This window comes from Pongo abelii, chromosome 4, assembly GCF_028885655.2.
Source record: "Pongo abelii isolate AG06213 chromosome 4, NHGRI_mPonAbe1-v2.0_pri, whole genome shotgun sequence".
Classification (NCBI taxonomy): domain Eukaryota; kingdom Metazoa; phylum Chordata; class Mammalia; order Primates; family Hominidae; genus Pongo; species Pongo abelii.
The window spans coordinates 178,567,222-178,589,976 of record NC_071989.2 but is presented as its reverse complement, the minus strand read 5'-3'; the positions used below and the strand labels follow the sequence as shown (position 1 = coordinate 178,589,976).

Sequence of the window (22,755 nt, the reverse complement as noted above, 5' to 3'; positions counted from 1 at the left end):
GAAAAGCAGCAGGTAAAACCAGACAAACGCTTCTCCATGTCTCAAAAACAGTCCAAGTCTCATAATGTAAAAATAAAAATAGCGGACATCTGCACTCCCTATATAGTTTAGACGGCCCTTTTGCACGGGTCATCCTAGTGAGTTGTCATAAATATTGCCATAACTGCTTAAGAAAAAAGAAACTGAGACTCAGGAAGACATGTGAGATGAGTCCAGGCTTAGTCAGCAGCAGGATCAGGACTGCAGGTTTTAATATTTTTCCATTAGCTACAATGCAGCATCTCTCAAATGTTTATCGTACGTCCTCTACACATGCCACAGAGGTCCTTACAGAGTCAAGAGTACATAACAGTCATAACAATAACCTTTCTCTACATAACAATAACCTTTTCCATGTACTGAATTCTTCCATGTACTCATCATTGCCATGTTTACATGCACGGTCTCATAATTCTCACAATTATTCACTGAGGGCACAAAAATGAGGAAACAGAGGCCCAGAGAAGTCAAGATTTTGTAAGAGGCCACAAAGTTGGTAAACTCTGGTGTGTGTGATTCTGGGGTCCCTGCTGTTGACCACTAAGCAATTTTGCCATCACCCCCTTGCTTCCTGCACCCCCCTCAGTGCAGAGCTCCTTCCAACTCATGGTACCTTGAGGACAACTAAGTCATGGAATCCATCGTGTAGAGTAGTCCCATCTTCTTTCATCAGCTTCACATAGGACATGGCAAAGTTCTTTTCTCCTTTATCTTTAGCTGGAAATAGCATTGTGGGGTCAGGAAAGAAAATGATACATGGGCCACCCAGCTATTCCATTCTTCTCCCCTTAGGGGGAGGTGCAGAGGTGCCATTCAGTATGGTACTCACATTCCAGAGATGACCGATGTCGAAACATGAATCGCAGATGGATCCTCTGCATGTCTTCAATAGGGACAGCCACCTCAGCAGACAGAAACAGAGCTCAGAACACAATGAGTTAAAGGGCCCTCCCCACTGCACCCCCCACTCTTCCACAGCAGCCTGACCATTTAACTGAGAGAGCTGCCTGCTGATTTACAACCCATCCATCGAGGCTGATGAACTGTAAATAAATTACATAAGAACTAGCTATGAAGAGAAAATAAAGTACCAAATGTAATCCATTTGGCAAATTGCATTCCCAGCCAATGAAAAAAGGTCTGTAAATTATAGTGAGGAAAAATGAGTCTCCCCAAATTGATATAAAAATCACATAACTTTAGCACAGGATTTGATGCACTGCAAACTGCACAATGCACATTTTCCTTACACACGCCAGGAGTTCTGGCAATTGCAGCAGGGCTTAGCAAATTAACAATGGTTGTTAGGGGGTTTGCTTGAGGATTCTCATTTATGCAAATTAATAAAAATGCTTTAATCCAATAATATTTGGAAAAATCCTAGGGCTCATCTCACCCTTGATCAGACACATGTCCAGATGCTTTTGATTCCAAGGACACTGAGCTAAGACAACCACCCACTGGTCACCCGGGCATCCCTGTCCAGTGAATGACCCACTGGCACCACTGATTGTGATGCTTTCAGCCTGGCTCTGTGCTGCCCACCTCCCAAAGTCTCACAGCTCCTCTGCAATCTGAGATTCAGGCCAATGCAGAGAAGCTCAGCTACCTGCAAGAAGGACACTGATTTTAAAAAGGAATACATTTGTACTGTACAGATGCCTATTAAAAGCCAAAACAAATGTATACTTGGGGGCAATTTCTGCTGCAGAAAATGAGACTTGAGCCTGAGGAGGTCCACCATCCTGTCTATGTCTCAGGCAGAGCAAAGGGACTGAGGGCCTCACGGGTAACTGCAGTCCAATTCATCCTTTCCCTGCATGTTGAATGTTCACTAGAAGCTACAGTCATGTGGGGTGCTGGCCATGCTGATACAAGGCAGAGTCCTCACACTCAAAGAGCTCATGGTTCTGTGTTACACATGGGGCAATGTGTAACAGCCCTGTGACAAGAGCTAGCAAGGAGATATAACTGAGGTGCAAGAGAGAATAGAGAAGGGAAACCCGACCTGGTACATTAACTTTCTGACCTCAAAGTTGACCGGGTCATCAATTTGAAGGCATTGGGTGTGGGGAGACACACTGAACAAAGTAATAATATGTGTAATAAGTGGAGAACCGCTGGGGTTTGAATAGCTATCACTGAAAAGGAAGTCATGTATGCATCTTGTGTTTGCAGTCAGAGCCCGGGGGGAATAAAGAATGCTGCTAATGATAAGGCAGAGATATCTGAAGCTATGATCAAGCTTCAGTGTTCACTGAATTAATTCCAAATCCTTATTCCAATGCAGGTTATTCCTTTCTGCTTAGTGTGACAATCTGGTAATGTAATATTTGTAGTTAATGTCACTTCTGTCAAGGAATTATTCCAAAAGGGCATCTTTCAGGCATTATACAGCCTGTGATAGGCTCACATTGGCTTGGAAGCTCTGTCACTCCTCATTGCTGAGTAGAATGGTGCAGTCTGATGAACTGGGCACCACTCACAAGAGGACTATTTGACAATTCCACTTTGGTTACATCCTGTACCAAGGAAGGGTGATAAAGGGAACCAGGGTTCTCATCCACCAGGCCTCCATTTCCACTGGCTGACAATACCACCAGACACATGCTAGGCGGTCATTTCAGATTCAGAGAGGTGCCTCCAAGGACCCTAAGCCCTTACAGATGGTGACTTCTGCTATAACCTAGAGCTAAAGAAGTTTTTTTCTGTCACTCTGTGTCCCTCCAGTATGTTCATGACTGGCCTCAGAATTGAGCTAGATATTTCATGAAGAGAAACATAATATATTCTCATATGTTGTTCACAATCACATTGATCCATCAAGCCTCCCACCTGCTTTGGCTAAAACAAGGAATTTCTAACATATGTTCAACAGAATCCTAGCCCCAGGATATGACACTAGGAAAAAGGAAAATGCTCTGTAGTCAATGAGTTTTGGGACGTGCTCTGCATTCTTATTTCCTTTTGCAGATCTGCAGAGCACGTTTACATCTCAAGGACTCTAAGAACTTGACATAAGGAACTTGACATAAGGAAGAACTTGACATAAGGAAGCCTTTAACTTCTATATTTGTTCTCAAGTTTCTCACATTTGACCAGGAAATGTTATTTTAATACATTTAATGTAATTTTTTTTTTTTTTCTGAGAAGGAGTCTCACTCTGTCACCTAGGCTGGAGTGCAGTGGTGCAATCTCAGCTCACTGCAACCTCCGCCTCCCAGGTTCAAGTGATTCTCATGCCTCAGCCTCCTGAGTAGCTGGAACTATAGGCACATGCCACAATGCATGACTCATTTATTTATTTATGTATTTATTTATTTATTTTCAGTAGAGACAGAGTTTCACCATGTTGGCCAGGCTGGTCTCGAGCTCGTGACCTCAGGTGATCCACCTGTCTCAGCCTCTCGTAGTGCTGGGATTACAGGCATGAGCCACTGCACCTGGCCTAAAATGTTATTTTAATAAAATACTACTTAGTATTCCACAAAACATTTTGCAGGGAGATGCCATATGAGAAGGACCTGGAGGGAGACTGCATCAGATATCTGGAACAACTATACCTTCCCTCTGCCTTCTCCCCCCAACTACACAGAGAGGCACAAAGCTGCCTGCCACTACCAATTAGACTGCCTTGTAGAGGGGTGGGTAAAAAACAGGCAAGGGTCAAGTGTTTGAAGGGCATCTTGAAGGAATGCAAAATCTAGTTCAATTTTGCAGACTGAGATAACTGCCAAGTATAATCAAGAGTTGTATTAACTGAATAAGTACTCTCTTCCAAGGACTTGTCTGACAGTGTTATGTGTATTAAGTCCTTTTACTTCCACAGTCAACCTATTGCTCCCATTTTACAGGTGAGGAAACCAGGGCACAGAGCAGGTGAATGACTTGCCCAAGGTCACACCATTGGTGAGCATTAGGGCTGGAACACGAACCCAGACTCTCCTGGTCTAGGGTTCACGTGCAGAACTGCCTTGCTCTACTGCTCTCATTAAAAGGAAGAAGGCTGGGCGCAGTGGTTCATGCCCATAATCCCAGCACTTTGGGAGGCCAAGGTGGGCAGAGCACTTGAAGTCAGGAGTTTGAGACCAGCCTGGCCAACAAGGTGAAACCCCGTCTCTACTAAAAACACAAAAATTAGCCTGGTGTGGTGGTGCATGCTTGTAATCCCAGCTACTCAGGGGGCTGAGACAGGAGAATCACTTGAACCCAGGAGACAGAGGTTGCAGTGAGCAGAGATGGTAACACTACACTCCAGCCTGGGCAACAGAGCGAGACTCTGTCTCAAAAAAAAGAAGAATGCTAACTGCTCCAGTCAGTGTTCTGCTCCCTCAGGTTGCAGGGATGAGCACAGACCCAGAGCCAGACTGCTCAGGTTTGAATCCCAGCTCTGATGTTTCCTAGCAGCGTGGTCGTGGTCAGGCTACTTACCTGTTCTGTGCCAGTTTCCTCAACTAAAAAATGAAGGAAATATTAGTACAAACCTCACATGGCTGTAAGCAATACATAAATTATTTAAATAAAGCACTTAAAACAGTGCCTGGTTCATGGTAAGAACTAGACATGTGTTCGCTGCTATTATTATTATTAATTATTACCTTGACTGTTTCCATCCAGCGTGGCTGTTTGACTTGATAGTACACAACGGAGCGATACTCATTCATGGGCTTGTCCCCTGCTCCCACGCAAATTGCATTCTGACCCAAGAAAAACAAAGTTAGAGAAAAGACTACAGAATTGCCATTTTCTGTGCTTGTGCAGGTTTGGTCCCTAGGCCACCACCAGCCTTAGGGCCTGGGTCAACCCTGCCTTCCCTAGCCCTCATGCCAGGTGCCCATAATGGCTCCTTCTCTATTACAGATTTACACAGGAGTGCCCTAGCCACGGAACTGACAGGCGCTTAACTACAGAAATTCCATTACTTCCATTCTGGAAACCACTGGAGTGCACCAGGGCATTGATGTGGCTGCCTTATTGTAAGTGATAACCAGCCTTGGAGTTACTGCACACTGCCAGTCTTATTAATCCTATTTGTTTCCTAAATGTGAATGTGCAGAAAGTTTACAAACAGGCTTAGATCAGCCAAGCAGCAACTCTTTCTGATGAATTTCTACAGCTAACACGTCAGGGAGGTGGGCAGTGCCGGGCAAAAGGAGAGAGCACGGGCTTCAGAGAGCCCTGCCTTAGAGAACAAGTCTGGGGCGAGGGGGTTCTGGGGAGGAGGCTCAGCTCAGGTCACAATAATGGAATATCTTCTTGGTACTCCATGCTGTGCACTGGGGTATAGGAACGGGTCAGACATTGAACCTGACGTGAGCTCACAGTTTAGTGCAGGAAACATTAGGGAACACATCATGACAGCAATGCGACGTGATGACAGACACATGTACACACTACTGTAGGGCACAGAGGAAGGACACAAGGACAGGTGAGGAATCAGGGAAGATTTCTTGGAGGCAATGACAGTTGAGAACCTTGAAGAAAGATTCCAAGTTGGCTCAGAGCAGAAATGTGGGAGGGGCTTTCTGAGCACAGAGTGAGCACAGAGCACACATGTCCAAGTGGGACATTTATTCCTTGCCATAAAAATCACCCTCAGAGGTTCAGAAAGGAGCTGACTCACAAGGAATGATCTCCTAGTCGCATACAACAATGCCTAATTCTATGGTAATTCCAGCTGTTTGGCCCCCAAACAAGATCCAAGCTAGGATTACCCAGAAGGGGCCCGAAGTGTGGTTTTTATATCAGGCCAAACAATTTTCAATCCTCAAATTGCCAGACTCATAAGATTTGGTTTTGGAGCCCCAGCCTCTGAAATTGCAAACTGTGTGCCTCTCGGCATGTTGATGGTGAGTGAGTCATGCCTCTCACGAGATTCAATCAGATTCTCCCGTGGGTCCTTGACCCTCAGCAGGTTGAATCACCAAAGCTGGCCACATACAGGCACTCCGTGAGCCCTGGCCAACCATGCTAACCTGGGGAAAGGAAGACTCGCCCTTCGCACTGGAAATCTCCCCGTGTGCGTCCGAGGTATGGAAAAGGAATGAGCTCAGTTTCAATATTGACTGACAATACTTGCAGCCAAATCGATCCATTTGAAAACAGAATACACAGCAGTCCTTTCAGAATGTATCTTTAAAAGAAAAACAAGTGTAACCAATGAACCAGAACTGAGTGAAGACACAAAACTCTCGTTTTTCCATGGGATGAAGCCTTCCAGAACTTCCCGAGGCACCGAGCTAAAAACATGCTTCCAAAGTCTTTCTAACCATTTAGAGTGGGCTTTGTGTCCAGCATCACGCTAAGCCCTGCACACACACCAACTCGTTTAATTCAGTCCTCATAGCCACCTCTGATGCTTACTGTCACCATCCCCATTTCACAGCTGGGTAACCTGAGGCCCTGAGAGATTAAGCCACTTGCCCAAAAACTGGCAAAGCCAGGACTACATCACAGACCCTCTAACTACTCATTCAGTTTTCCTTCTACAAGAACCTAGATGCCTTCCAGCCTACAAAGATTTATATCTGGTGACATTTATGGGCTTAGAATTTCTGTAGTTACAGTAAATCCCATGTAGCTTACAAAATCAGAAACTACACATATATCTCTGGTGAAAGTAAAACTGCCGTATGGCAGGCAACTGAATCTCACAAAACTGTACTGATGATGAAAATTTTTGATTTCCTAAGGCTGGAGAAAAAAGTCTCAGTACCAGTCAGAGAAAAGCCAAAGATAGTGCCATAGCCCTCAGCACTTCAGAGAGAAAACAGTGTTGGGAAGTGCACTGAGAGAGCATTGTGACCAGGGACTGAGCCCAGTTCTAGGGAAAATATAGACTGGTGTATATCTCAAATAACACTGTTCCATAATTTTCGACATTGCCTATCCCCATGGCCCCCAATTAACAGTGAGAGCCCCTCATAGGTGTGGGAGACTTCAGGTCAGTTGAAGAAAATCTGAGTACGGATCAGGAAGCCTGGAGGCTTTCATGTTGGCTTGGCCTTGGAAGAAACATCTCTGCAGGAAGAAAAACCAGGCTCCTAACACATGTCCTGTTTACTTGGTAGGAATCAGGTGAGAAAGAGATGGCACCAGGGATGTGAACACACTTTAGGAAAGACAGTGTTCTCCTCTCAAAAGACCACATCATGGGATGTTGATTAGCATGCCTAAGGTAGGAATCAGGCTGGGAGCTCAGTATACCCTTCTAATAATAATAGCTAAATTTAATGAACACCTACTATGTAGATTACCTCATTTGATATTCACAAGAGCAAAGTACCATTGCTGGTCCTATCTTCAGACAGAGACTCTCAGGCTTAGAGAGGTTATGTAACTGCCTCAACGTCCTCTTACTAATTCAGGCAGAGCTGGGCTTTGTACCTGGCTGTCTGGCCCCAGGGGTCATGGTCTTAACCACTATCCCGTACTTCCCCTATCCCCTGCCTCCACCGCCTCAAGCTGGGTGGTCTCAGAACAACAGAGGTTTCTTGGCCCAGCACCTAAGCCTTTCTCTTTCACCAGAACTTGCTTCTGGCTGGATTGCCTGTTTGACTCCCTCAGGTCCCTCAGAGGGCTTCACCCTGCACTTGGTCCTCTTCTCTGAATGTGACTCTCCTTCCTATTGCTGGGTACTTACTGCATACCAGGTGCCTTACACCTATGGCGTGTTCTGTTTGTTTGTTGAGAAAGGGTCTCACTTTGTCACCAAGGCTGGAGTGGCTGCAGTGGGATCTCAGCTCACTGCAACCTCTGCCTCCAGGGTTCAAGCAATTCTCGTGCCTCAGCCTCCCGAGTAGCTGGGATTACAGGTGCCTGCCACCACACTCAGCTAATTTTTGTATTTTCAGTAAAGACAAGGTTTCACTTTCTTGGCCAGGCTGGTCTCAAACTCCTGACCTCAAGTGATCTGCCCGCCTTGGCCTCCCAAAGTGCTGGGATTACAGGTGTGAGCCGCTGTGCCCGGCAGCATGTTTATTTTTTAAATTTTTTGATTTTAAAATTTTTAAATTTTGTGGCATATATATATATATATGGAGTAAATGAGATGTTTTGATACAGGCATACAATGCATAATAATCACATCATGGAAAATGGGGATCCATGTCCTCAAGCATTTATCCTTTGTGTTACAAAAAATCCAATCATACTCTTTTAGTTGTTTTAATACCTACTCTTTTGTTTAACCTGCAACCCCATGAGAAGAGGTTATTATTTCTTTTTATACATGAATAAACTTGCCTAAGATCACACAGCTAATAAGAGGGGAGGATGGAATTTGAACCCTGTCTGCCTGACCCCAGAGCCCACCCAATTAGCTTCTCTGCTATGACCCCTCCTGAGCAAGGCCCTTGACACTCCAAGGTGAGCCATGAGCAGGCCTAACCTCCTCTGCCCTCTGGTCCTGCTCTGCCAAAGACAGTGTGCACGCACCTAGAGCAGGAGGAGAAATCAATATTTCTAAAGGAGACCATTTCCACAGGAGCCCGCCAATATCAAACAGAAGTGTTTGAATGTACTGCCTGACACTTAATTAGGCAGTAATATTTATTTCTACAAATAGAGAAAGAAAAGCCTCCCACAGGCTTCCTAAGCAATTTTCAATAGTCAGTCAACTGAACTCCCCCAGAATTTCCCTAATAGAGGAAACCACAAATTATCACCATGCCCCACAGTTCCTTTTCCATGTCAGTCCCTAGAATACCTGCTTATCTACTCATCTTGGATAAGTGCATCTGCTCAGCCTGCTCGGTAGTGACTTGAAAGGGTGACAAATGTGGAAGAAAGAATGGTTCAGACAGGAGATAAGATGGCTGCTTGCCTGTTAACTGTGTCTTTTAATTTGTCCTTTGGCAACATGGAAGGTAAGCGTATCAATGTTTCAAAACTGAAGCTGAGGTTAAAAAGTTCTCTAACAGAGAAGCTGGATAAAAGTAACTTCAAAGCAATGGTCTCTACATTTGGGAATTGCAATTTCCCTTTCAGATAAAAATGCTCCGCTCCTTTATGTTCCTTTGAGTCAAATGTTTCTCACTTATTTTATTTTTTGGAAAAGTTTCAGACTCCAACAAAAGAAGGATGCGTTCAATGCTTAGATTTTGTTCAAATAGATACTAATTAACATGACCAGTCTTTATGAACAAAAAGGCAATTGTGAGGATTTCTTTACATTTAAAAAACGATTATGAATCTTCCCAAATTTGCCAGCAGTGGTTATTAGCCTCATTTTTTAAAAAGAGAAACAAATTGGAGAATTTTGCTACATGTACAGGCATTGTAGTGAAGCGTCTCAGAAGGCCTGGAACCAGTCAAACCCCATCTCTGACATATGCTAACGTTACGGCTTCGGGCGAGTTATTGTAAGTGACAAAGGTTTTGTATCCCTATCTGTAAAATGGGGCATAATAAAGGAAATGTGTCATACTATCACACAGCCTGACGCATGGTAATTCCCCTGTGAATGTTAGTTATTCTTGGGTACAAAGTATCAGTCTGATCTCCAGGCCCCAAGGACAGAACTGATGCCTCTTCCATCTTCACATCCCCTCTCTGATGAACATACCCGCCGTACTTGGCTATTTGATCACTCACAGTGGCCTAAGAGGAATATTCGCCCATGCTAAAATTTCTCCTGAGAGCTGATTTTCTTTTCAGCTAACTACTCTGTTAGGAGGAATTGAGAAACAAAACCCTCCTACACACTGGACACAGCACTGACAACCTTAAAAGAAATACAAGCAAATAAATATAAACACACATGACAAATATTGGACAGGACATAGGCTGTATAAATATAGCAATGCGCTTTGCATTCCTGAATACACCCTGCTAGCTCTCTGGAGACCAATTTACGAATAAGGCTTTCCACCAGCATTTCCGGCTGAGCGCTGGGGAGTTAGATTAACTGTTGAGAATGTCTGCTTTGAGCACATCCTGAGCCTCCACACCAGCCCAAGGTACTGTATTGATCCTCTTTCTTACCATGGACTTTGCCTGAATAAACCAGCTCAGGTTTCAATGAGAACATTTTAACTGCAGAAAGTTAACCTATAAACTGAGACCAAGCAAAAATAAATAAATAAATACATACATACGTACGTACATACATACATACATACATACATAAATAGAAGAAAGAGTTGTGAAAGGAAAGGAACAGACATTGAAAAACTGCTTTGGTGTAAGGAAATATCACAAGGTCTTATTATGGAACACTGAGCTAACCAAGCTCAAAAGGTGTAGATCACATTATTCAACACCATCCCAAAGGCACCTGGCATTTAGACAACAGAATGAGGGAGAGGAAAAGTACATCTTTACGAGCAGAGGCCCCCAAGGGGGACCCTGTCACCCAGAGCAGCAGTGAGTCCCTTACAGGCAGCGTTTTGCCGTCCTCCGCGCACACACACATGATGACTTCCACATTCCTCTGTGTGGTCTTGTTGTACTTGTCAAAGTCACCTTGTAAGAGAGTAATGTAGATGTCGTTCCTGACATCCCCTGAGGCAGAGGGAGAGACAAGAGTTAGTGTGGATTGCAGCAGGAGAGACGCTGACTAACTAGAGAGGATGGAGGGTGAGAAGAAGCTCCCCCACCTGGATTGGTATTAATTAAAATCAGAACTGCTTAGAGAAAGCATTTTTCCCTCATCAGGGAGGCTGGAGAAGTAGGTAACAAGGGGATGAAGGGATGCTAGGAAATCAGTTGCAAAAAGGGAAGTAGGGACACTCAAAATTGGCCATGTTTTTCTCAACATTAAAAAACATTTAATTTTCATCCTCTAGTGACACCTTCTGGGAAGGCAAAGGAAAGCTCCAATTGAATTGATCCTGTCCCATGAAAACAACCAAATATATACATCTGCTGATATTTCACTGTATAGGAGCTGAATAGAGCAACTTTCCATGTGTCCTAGGGACACAGGGTTAGGAGGAGCTGCAGAGGATCTTTGGGAAGGGAGGTAAGAAAAATAGAAAATCTATCAAACACAGGTAGCCCATGCCTGTAATCCCAGCACTTTGGGAGGCCAAAGCAGGCAGATCACCTGAGCTCAGGAGTTCAAAACCAGCCTGGGCGACATGGCAAAACCCTGTCTGTATCAAAAATACAAAAAAATTAGCCAAGTGTGGTGGCACATGCCTGTGGTCCCAGCTGCTCAGGAGGCTGAGGTAGGAGGATTTCTTGGGCCTGGGAGGCAGAGGCTGCAGTGAGCTGAGGTCAAACCACTGTACTCTACACTCCAGCCTAAGTAACAGAGCCAAACCCCATCTCAAAAAAACAAAAAGAAGAAAAAAAGGAATAGAAAATCCTACAAGGGGATACACAAGTAATTGAAGTCTCAGGTAAAACATGGACAACTAAATGACAGCACAGGCCCTAGGAGACGACCACCAGACGAATGTGGAAAGAAACAGCAAGTCAGGGAGAGCCATCGTGAACGGAAGTCCAAGACACAGGTTTAAGACACAAAGAGAAGTTTCAAAAGAGTATTACTATTGTCAAAAGACAAAATTACAACAAATTTAGTTTAAAGACCTCCCTTGGCTCTATTGCAATTCTAGAATCGGGCAATGCTTCATTCCATAAAATAGAATCAGTGTTCCAAACAGCTGAGCAGAAGAGGTTGGCTTTATAGACAGAGAAGGCCTGAAGGAAGTAGAAACAAGACAGAGTGAATTGGTTATTTCAAAGTTATTGCCCTAGTAAGGCTGAAACAGGGAAACAGAAAAATAGAAAAGTGACTGATTGTTAACATCAGGTTACTTCAGGAACTTCATTATCATGCCCATTGAAAATTGAAAATGGCCTGTCTGGAAAATAGGCTGTTTCTCTTTCTCTCTTTCTCTCCTTCTTTTTCTTTTCTTTTCTTTTCTTTTCTTCCTTCCTTTCTTTCTCTCTCTCTCTCTCCCTCTCTCTCCCCCACCGCCCTCTCTCCCCTCTCCCGATTTCTTGCAAGATCAGATAACTGTTTAGTTTAGGTTTGGTGACATGAACCTTTAGCATGGCTGACTCCATTTTGATTTTCAGTCTGGTTTGTTGGGGGCTGGTGCAGGAACTTAGTCCAAAACAATTGCCCTCCTATAATTTTTGTTTAATATTATATAAACTCATTTTTTAAAATTACACACACATTTGGAAATGTAGTGGCTACTTCTGGAGACAAAGATATGAAGGAACTTTTAACATTTCACTTTACACCTTTTCATGCCATTTGAATATTTTACAATGAACACGAATTCCTTTGGTAATATTAAAAAAAAAAGCTTAAAAATATAAGAGAATGACAATATTCTCCCAGAAAGAGTGGAACTGTTCTGCATGTATAAAATATAAATGATGTCCACAATAAATTATTAAGTGATAAAAACAAGTTGTAGAATACTATATGAAGTATATTAAGTAAAGGAATATAAAGTATGACCCCATTTGTGGGGAAAAGGGGTATGTGTGTATATTTATGTGCTCGTGTCTATTTTGTTAATGCATAGAAGTTTTTGGATATACAGAAATCATTTTTAGTGGTTACCTTCAGGGAGAGAAATGGAGAGAGGCAGTAAAAAAGGAAGGAGTTGACTCTTTAAAAGGAAAATGAATTAGACAAGCTGAATTGGCCCCTATGTCCCCAGGGGAAGGTCAGAGCAGCTGTGTCTCACCTGGCATGATGATCTCTGGGAAGCCCAGCTTCCTGGCCACCACGGTGGTCCTGTCCACCAGGTGTGGATAGTCCTTGCGAATCTGAATGATGTCACCCACCAGCATCTTCATGGTCACCCAGAGGCCTGGAAAGGGACGGCTCACCGTGAAGAGCCCACTTTTGCAAGTGTCCTCTCAGTTGGCCCTCCCGCCACCTCTCCCCTCTGTCTTTCTGGAGATCACTGGGAATACAGCCATACAGCCACAGATGCAGCCACCCAGCCCACGGGGCCTCCGGAGCAGGAGATCTCTGGGTCTGAATCCTGCTAATTATTTCTAGCAGTGTCAGCCTCTGGCAAATTATCCCACTTCTCTAAGCCCAAAGTGAGGATGACACCACCTATCTCACAGGCCTGGAGTAAGAATGAAATCAAACAAGGTAACTTATTAAAGTGCCCCTGGAACACCGGAGATATTCAGGATGTATCAATTCCTCTCTTCTTTGGGGCACTAGGACATGCCTCCAATTTGCTTCAGGAGATGTGACTTATCCCTATAGATCATATGTTCCCATTCTTCCCAGTGGTCTGTCTGGAAGGAAAGCTAAGTATCCCAGGGTTCAGGATTTTGATTCACTTGCTGAAGAGTTAGGGGCTCCCAAGCTGGAGCAGGCTCAGGCCACTGGCACATTGGCACTATACCTTGCCCTCCACTGTCCCCCTTGGAGGCTATGACTTTGCCCAGCAGGCTGTGTAGGAAGTCATTCTCAGCTGTAACCCTGGAAAGGAAAAGAGACATGAAATGTCCACATCGTGCCCTCCTTGTGTTTCAAGGGGCCCCAGGAATCTCCCCAGCCCCTCCACACGCCTCAGGTGAAAAGCGAGCTTGTGTATGTCAGCTCAGGGTATATACGTGCCATCAACAGGTACCTCACTTTTTATCAGAAAGCAATGTGGCTCTGAAATTTGGGAATATCAATGCTACAGGTAGAGGCCATTTCTTATTCTCCAGGAAGATGCTTATAAAGGTAGGATTCCAAAGCTTTCAGCATGCATATCTGCTCAGCAAGGATAAAGACTTGAGTTGCTCCTGCTAAGTCGTTATCACACGCCTTCAGCAAAGTCACTAGCCTCATTACCTGGACCATCCTTAGGGCTATTAAGTACTGATGATGCTCTCAAACTGGAGCCCTGCTTTCCAGAAGACTCCTTTTGGAACAGGAGAGGAGAGGACATTCACCTTCCTTATTGCCCTCCTCCTAAGTCATGGATATGTCTATCCATGAGAACCAGGTTAGGATTCCCTGCCACATGCTCCTGAAATGCTGCTGCTTCACAGTTTCGTGGTTTCTGCTGCACTTGTAATTAATGTATTAATCTTTTGCTGATTATCTGTTTAATTCCCCATATATACTAAGAGCTCCATGAAGACAGGGCCCACCTTGTTCACTACTTCATCCTCCACACCTAGCACAGTGCCAGCCTCCGCCAGGCCACCAATAAATGTCTGTGGCATAAATAACATCTGATGAATGAATGGCTGAAGAGCTGTTTGGTTTTGAGTGCCTGGGCACTGAGCTAATGATTCTCACCCTGCACTCCCCTTGGGAGGCTCCACCTGCCTATCACTAACTCAGGGAACCGGTACCCTCTGACCTCCAGCAGTCCTTGATGACACAGGGTGTGGCTGAAGAGAATGGAAAGAAATGGGAAATGTCTTACGGGTGAAAAGGAATGAAGTGCTGCTTTTCTTCATCACTCTCTGCTTTCCCCTTGATGATGTCTGTTATATCCATAACTAGAAAGAAGGCAGAATGAATTAATGGTTTAACTTCCTCCTGCTCCCATGAAGGGATGACAGTGGGATGAGCTTATGGGACAGGAGGTAGGGCCTGGGATGCGTGGGGGTCAGGAAGGCCTAAAATGGCAAGCAAGCCAGTGCTGCACAATACTCAGACAGCAGAGGTTCCTCGTGTGCAGCACCGGGGCAAATACCTCTAGGCAAAGCAGACTGGGAGGTCAGTGGGCCAGGGAGGCATCCAAGCGCACCATGGCTTAGCAGAGGCCAAAAGGAAAGGGTCAGAGCTGTGGCTGTGGAATTCAGCAATTAGGTTTGGATTTGACATGCATATATGGAATGTCTACCGTGCCTATAAAACCAGAGAGCAGTGATTGGGTCTCTGTAGGATCTGAGAATCTCATGAAATATCCACCCTCTTTTCATAAGCGTACTCATATGTGCAGATACATAACTGAAGAATCCTCAAATCCTGTGATTCCAGAGGGATCCTGGATCCTCTGAAACCTTTCCTTAAATCAGCCACTAAAGGTCCCAAAACCAAGGTAAAGAACTCCTACACTAGAATGGGGATTATAGAAATGGGAGTGTAGGAGAGGGCTGAGAAAAGCTACTCCAATCAAGCCCATACCCTAGTTACAGAAAATACCTCAAACACTCCAGGCACTGGGCAGGGGGCCATTAAAATTGCTTGGGTAATAATCAACCACTGACTGCATCTAGATAGAGAGGGGAGTCAGAGAGCAGACAGGAGGAGAAACTGAGCAACCATTCTCTCTAACAGACTCTCCTCATCCATCCTCAGTGCTGTGATTAGGGCGGGGCAATTTCCCTTTGGCTCCAAAGTTATTCATAGGACCTGGTAGATCAGATAATCATCTCTCCCTGCCCAGAGTAAATAATGGAGATGAGTGACCTACATTAAAGCTCCTGGGGCTTCGGCTGAAACTAATGGGAAAGAGGTACATTCTTTCCACTGGGTTGCTAAGTTGGTAGGATGCAAGCTTGGAACAGCTGGCTGATAATTTGCCAACTAGTTGGACAGCCATCTTCTTAGTAAGTCAGCATGAAGACATAGGGGCTGAGCAAGAAAGAGACAAATTCTTCATAGTAAGCCAGCATGAGGACATAGGAGCAAGAAAGAGACAAATTGATTTGAGTTCCTGGATCCAGCTATGCCTGAAGCGATCTATTCATAAGCCTTTCAGTTATACCAATAAAGTACCTTTTTTTTCCTTCTTCTACCAGTTTAGATCAGATTTCTGTCATCTGACACCAAAAGAGAGGGCAGGCTACAACTGAGGACAAAGACACACTTTACGGTAAGGTTGGAGGATCCTCACTGCCTTAACAGCAACATCGTGATGTCAGAAATGCCTCACAAGTAGAATCAGAGCATTTCAGAGCAGTAGAGGATTTCATTAATTAACCAGGTGTGAGTCCTTCATTTTGCACATAATAAAACTAAGGCCCTGGGGAAAATGCTTGCCCAAGATCACTGGCTGGCTAGCTAGCTGCAGTGCCAGGTTAAAAAAAAGAAAAAAAACCAGTGAGCTCAGTAAAACATCCTCCACTTCACCACTTTGCAAGCAGTGCCAGGGGACTAGTTGGAGAGTAAGCAGGTCTGCGATTACAGATCAGAGCATCCTGAAGTGAGGAACCTGAAACACTGAGGTTAGCTATGGTACATAGGGGTTATAAATGGTATACTCTTAAAATTTTATATTTTAATAAAAGGAATAAAACTGGCATATCAAATTGCCATTTTCACAGGTATTTAAATTGACTTTGATGAAAAACATACATTATGTAAAGCAGGTTGATTAAAAGAAAATATAGTTGGTAAGTAACAGTACAAGTGGTAGTCAAACATAACTAAAACCATAAAAGTGGGGCAAGAACGATGAAGCCTTAGAAACCCCAGGAGAGCTAAAGCTTAAGAGGAATGCAGAGCTGATGTGGCTGTACAGCAGCCTCATGCAGGGCTCTGCCTCAGGTCACGCCAATTCTCCAAATGTCCGTTTCCATCTGGAATTTAGATGTGTGGTAGGTGACTCATTCTGTGTAACTGCATTTCCTGTCCTAGATGTATTTTTTAAATGATTTGCTCCTCATAATTAGATCCTGCCTGTATTGTTTTTCCTTTTTCACAGAGCTGGGGAGCAAAGGTGTCAACTGCTCAGACAGCCCCGGTCTCCCGATGCTCTACTCCAGACAAGAGGAGCCCATGATTCACTGTGTTCATCATAAATCTGGACTTAGTCACCAATTATTTCGATTTAGTCACCAGAAATGTGGTTATTAAGGGCTGTCTGGCATAAATTTTGCAGGGGTGGGGGCAGCAGGAGGAGGTTGGGAAACAAATCGTCATTACAATTCAGCCACATAAAACGTGTGCTCCAATAAAAATTAATGGTGCAGAGTGTGTCCCTTACCTGCCACCCCAAACGGCCTCCTCAGTCCCTGTGTGCACTTCTTTGCACCAGTATCCTTAAGATCCATCTTGCCGACACGGACTATTTGACAAATCAAGTAAATTTTATCCCTGTTTAGGTCTTTGTTTCCAAGATCCTGTGGGGAAAGAAACAAAAAATTGCCCATCATGTGCTGAATGGGAAAAAAAAGTAGACAAGAAAACCCAGTAATAGTAATTTCTGAGGGATGTATATAATAATTGCTATACATGGACCAATCATACAGTAAGTCCTGGAAAAGATAGAAAACAAGGCTCTCACATCCATTTTACAGATAAGCAAGGTAAGGTTTGCAAAGGAAAATGAGTGATAGAACTCTAGTATTTAATCCCAATTCTTCCCTCTCAAAATGATGGGATGAGAGAAGGGTAGAGGTGGTATATCAGCTGTACAGACAGGATTCCCCGTATGCCGGGGTGATGGATCCAAAAGTACCATTTGCTACAGATGACTCAGATGATGCCATCGGTCACATCATTGCTCAGAACCTCTGAGAGAGAAGGCAAAAGGAAGAGAGAAAAATCATAACAGCTACCATTTCCTGCACATCTAAAGTGTGGCCATCAGTTGGGTTGAGGTAGTGCTAACCACGCCAATATCAGAGAGCTTACAACACAGCAGAAGTTTACTTCTAGTGCAGTCTACAGGGCCAACGAAGAGGGGTGGGGGCTCTGATTACTTACTTACTCTGGGCCCCTGGCTGGCAGCTCTATCTCAGCATGGGTGCTCTCACTGTCTCTGCCACAGGGGAAAGGAATGTGGCAAATCACTTCTGGCTCTTAAATCATCTACCCAAGAGAGATGCACATCACTTTTTGCTTGCATGTCATTTGCCAAAGAAAGGCATATGGCCGCACCTGACTTCAAGGGGTCAGGAAACTGCAGTCAACTATCTGTGTGTTTGTTTATTTATTTATTTTATTTATTTTGAGACAGGGCTTCACTCTCTCACACAGGCTAGAGGGCAGTGGCATGATCACAGCTCACTGCAGCCTCAATCTCCCAGGCTCCAATCATCCTCCCACCTCAGCCTCTTGAGTAGCTAGGACTACAGGCATGAGCCACCATGCCTAGCTAATTTTGTTTTATTTTTTAAGAGATGGGGTCTCACTATGTTGTCCAGGCTGATTTCAAACTCCTGGGCTCAAGCAATCCTCCCACATCAGCCTCCCAAAGTGCTAGGATTACAGACATGAGCCACCGGACCCAGCTCAACTGAGTCTAGAAAAGCCAAAACTGGTGAAATGCACTGTCTCATCCACTGTGCTAAATGATTCCTGCATCATCATATTCAATCCCTCACATCTCTGAAGTACATACAATTATTGCATCCCCATTTGACAGATGGGGAAACTGAGACACAAAGAAGATAAGAGGCTTCCCCAAGGTCACGACCACAGCCCATGAGACTCTGGGCTTTGAGCCCAGTCCCTGACACCAAAGACCACAAACATAGCTACTACAGTACAGCTCCCTTGCCATCAGAAAGGCATGCAGGAGGAAACTCCTGACTGCATGCTCAAATCTAAAAGCTTCAGTGATCCTGAGGCCCCCTGCCAGTAAGGATCAGCTAAGGAAGAACCAAGACATGCTGTTGGCATCAGAGTAGAGTACCCTGGGCCAGGTCTCAAAAGGGAACGGTTTATTCTCCTTCGAGTTAATTCTCATGCGGGCATATGCACTGGGAACAAGCTGTCGGCTGACATCAGATCCAGGACCAAGGCACAGCTGCCATCCCCAGCCTCTTACTATGCTGGTATAGGAGGAAGGGAGTGGGGCTGTGTGGAGTCTCTGGGAACAAGGCAAGGCCCCAGTGTGGTCCACACCTTCCTGCTTGGGGACCATGATGATTAAATTTTGTATGTCAACCTGGCTAGGTTGTGGCACCTAGCTGTTTGGTCAAAAACCAGTCTGGATATTGCTATGAAGGTATTTTGTAGACCCGATTAATATCTACAACCAGCTGACTAAGTAAAGGAGATGACGTTCTATAATGTCCGTGGGCCTCATCCAACCAGCTGAAGGTCTTAAGAGCAAAAACAGGTTTCCCAGACAAGGAGGAATTCTGCCTCAAGACTGTAGTATAGAAATCCTGCCTGAGTTTCCAGCCTGCCAGCCTGCCTTTAGGATCTCAAACTTATATTCCATGGGTTCTGTTTCCCCAGAGAGCACTGACTGGTACAAGGGCTGTCCATCCCACCAGCTGCAGGAATGGACATCTGCTTTTCAGGCTAAGAAAGACCCCCCCACCCCATCATCTGCATCCCTTGCCTTCTTCTGCAGGCATTTGAATTTGAGATCCCAATTATCTCACGTCCAGATGGTTGGAACAGTCTTGTCTCTGGTCTGCCTGACTCCTTTCTCCAAACCACGCTGAAATCTCTTATGAATTCATCTTTAGACATTGCATCTATTATTTCATTTCTCTCCCCACAACAACGTTAATAGCTCCCTATTTCCTGCCCTATTCGTTCTACTCTTTCCCAGTTGACATGAAAGGACCTAGACATAATATATCCAGCTGTCCTAGCCCACTGATTCCCCATGACTCTCTGAATATAAGTAGGTTATTTTTGTCACAAAGATTTCTTTATTGCTCCATAAACACACAATGCTCACTTCCAACTCTGGATCTTTCTTCCTAACCACCCTGCTCCCACACCTCCCCTCCAATGCTTGCCTCTTCCTCCTCTACATATCCACATTCTTTCCATCCTTAAAACTTGAATCCTGCTTCCTTCATAATGACCTCCATCCCTAATACCTTCTCTCCTCAAATTAGGATTCTCCATATTTTTGAAATACTTAGATTGGTGCCTTTCAGAGGCATTTCAGAGCCACAGAGGCCCTGGTACCTGAAAGCTTCCTAGACTTGAAGGGGCTGAATTGCCCCCACCTCCACACACATACCCCAAATTCATATATTGAATACCTAATCTTCAGCGTCTCACACTATGACTGCATTTGGAAACAGGGTCTTTAAATAAGTAATTAAGTTAAAAAGAGGTTGTTTGGTCAGTATGACTGGTGTCGTTATAAGAAGATATCAGGACACAGACAAACACAGAGAGAAGACCATGGTGAAGACTCAGGGAGAAGACAGTCATCTGCAAACCAAGGAAAGAGGCCTCAGAAGAAACCAACCCTGCCAACACCTTAATCTCAGACTTCTAGACTCCAGAATTGTGAGAAAATACATTTCTCTCGTTTACATGAACCAATCTGTGATAGTTATGGCAGGCCTAGCAAACTAATATACTACATAAACCTAGAAGAGTCCCAGGTAAGCCCCCATTCCATCTTCTTCTCTTAAAATTTTTTACCTGCTCAAAGGAAGATGTCAGACCTCTTAGAGCTGTCTCATCAGACAGCTCTCCCCCCACCCACACACACACACCTCCACACTAAAGAATCTTAAAGTGTAAAAAATAGCCAAATGCTATATTCACATTATATTCTCTGGAGGGTGTGTCAACTGGCAATCCTTATACAGAATTGTGCTCCAATCTATGGTGTCTCCCAGTCATTTCTGCTTCGGCCTTATAAAACTCAAAAGTATTGGGGAAGCAGGGCAATGGAACTTAACAAGCATCACCTGATTTAGGAACTCATTAGTGCTTCTTTTATTGTTCACTCTTGTTGCCTGTGTGTTAGCAGCCACCCCGAAACTGAGCTAAATCTTAGGGAACCTCGTAGTATATGCTGCTTTCTTCTTACATAGCCTTGTGGGGTGAACCCTTACAAAACAGAGGGAAAGGGCCGGGAGCAATGGCTCACGCCTGTAATCCCAGCACTTTGGGAGGCCGAGGTGGGTGGATCACGAGGTCAGGAGATCAAGACCATCCTGACCAACATGATGAAACCCCATCTATACTAAAATACAAAAAATTAGTGGGGCGTGGTAGCATGTGCCTGTAGTCCCAGCTACTTGGGAGGCTGAGGCAAGGGAATTGCTTGAACCCAGGAGGTGGAGGTTGCAGTGAGCTGAGATTGCACCACTGCACTCCAGCCTGGCGACAGAGCAAGACTCCATCTCAAAAATAAATAAATAAATAAATAAATAAATAAATAAATAAATAAATAAATAAAACAAAACAGAGGGAAAGTCAACAGTCAGCTGGACCCACATGCTAGGCTCAGAGAGGCTCAAAGAGCTGGAAGCCTTCCCCCAACATAGGAGACCAGGAAGAGCTAACATCCAGAGAGGGAGGAAATAAGGCCAGCAAGACACATGCTTGCCAAGTCTTATCTCATCTCTAATTTAAACGTCACCTCAACACCCAGTTGAAAGTAACTTCAGTCACATACCATCACATCACCCTGTTTTAATTATCTGCATTGCTTGGATTGCTTTCTGACATTGCTCTTGTTTATTTGTGCATGCATTTTATTATCTGAATTTAACCCCACTGCACCATGAAAGCACTCACTGCTGCATCACCAGTGCTTAGCACAGAGCACATGCATAGTAGGCACTCATTGGCTAGCTCTTGGATCGATATAAGAAGTCAGAGCACCATCACCTTCCTTGCCCCCTGATATGGTCTGGATCACTGTCCCCACCCAAATCTCATATTAAAATGTAATCCCCAGGCTGGAGGTGGGGCCTGATGGGAGGTGATTGGATCATGGGGGTGCTTTCTTACGGTTTAACACCATGAGAAATGATGATAGCACCAAAGGTGCTATCATCATGATAGCGAGTTTTCCTAAGACCTGGTTGTTTAGAAGTGTGTAGCACCTCCCCCATCTCTCTTGTTCCTGCTCTGGCCACACAGGACAAGCCTGCTTTCCCTTTGCCTTCTGCCATGAGGGCAACTTTCCTGAGGCACCCCCCCCCAGAAGTCAAGAAGATGCCAACATCACCCTTCTCGTACAGCCTGCAGAACCATGAGCCAATTAAATCTCTTTTCTTTACAAATTACCCAGTTTCAGGGATTTCTTTATAGCCATGCAAGAATGAACTAATACACTCCAGATCAAGACTCTGATCATCTCAACAGAGGGAAGCATCCAACTGTTGAGCCTGTCAACCAAGGCTCTCAACTCCACTTGTTCTGAGGAGCTGAGGTGTGGCCCAGGCAGAATTCCATGAAGGCAGGATTACATTCTCATTAATGCTGTGTGACACAAATTTACTGATGCTCTTTCCCCCATGTTTACATCATGAATTGGTTCTCTGCAAAATGAACCACTGATTGATTCCCCGTCCTTCTCCCTCTCATGAAACATCTGTCTTGTGGCTTAATCAGGAAGGCCTGTGGGACTCTCCTATTTATCAAGAAAATAAATAGGCTCCTCCTTCTAACTAATAACAGATAAACAAGATGGAGGCACATCTATATATGCCAAGAAAACTTTGCCTGAGCAGTTAGGACCTATGATCCTATTCCATGCTTCTGGCCCATTTTTTAAAGAAAATAACAAACAAAATTAATCAACTATTCCTCAGTCTAATCACAACATAACACAAGACATTGCAATTAATGGGCTGTAACCAAAAAATTATTGTAGAGCAAGGTAGGTTAATCTAGCATGTCGGTCACTCCTGGATCCAACTCATCTGTTTGGTCAATGCCCAAATCCCTCCCTGGCTCCTTCTCTGTAATTCCCCTTGCTAATACAGGCAATGTAGTGAAAAATCTCATAAATAGTGTTCTCCCCAAAGAAGCTTACAGACAATGCTAAGATATTTAGGTGTCTTAAGATTACACTTGCTGGGTGTGGTGGCTCACACCTGTAATTCCAGCTACTCAGGAGGCTGAGGCAGGAGAATCACTTGAGATTCTCCTTGAGAGCCAAGATGGTG

General features: G+C 44.4%; 1 protein-coding gene across 4 annotated transcripts in view; it reads right to left on the bottom strand.

Moving 5' to 3' along the window:
• Nucleotides 1-22,755, bottom strand: part of DOCK2 (dedicator of cytokinesis 2) — a 442,316-nt gene that overhangs the window by 367,180 nt on the left and 52,381 nt on the right. For 3 of the 4 annotated variants that reach the window (XM_009241272.4, XM_024247240.3, XM_054556208.2), the window contains 8 exons: nt 16,908-17,043; nt 14,397-14,472; nt 13,377-13,453; nt 12,696-12,821; nt 10,418-10,542; nt 4,638-4,736; nt 869-941; nt 653-756 (listed from right to left, as the gene is read on the bottom strand). In XM_009241272.4, coding sequence (XP_009239547.4) covers nt 653-756; nt 869-941; nt 4,638-4,736; nt 10,418-10,542; nt 12,696-12,821; nt 13,377-13,453; nt 14,397-14,472; nt 16,908-17,043 — 816 coding nt within the window. Of the gene's footprint in view, nt 1-652; nt 757-868; nt 942-4,637; nt 4,737-10,417; nt 10,543-12,695; nt 12,822-13,376; nt 13,454-14,396; nt 14,473-16,907; nt 17,044-17,629; nt 17,685-22,755 lie in introns of those variants that run through there. The other variant, XM_024247241.3, reaches the window with a different exon arrangement.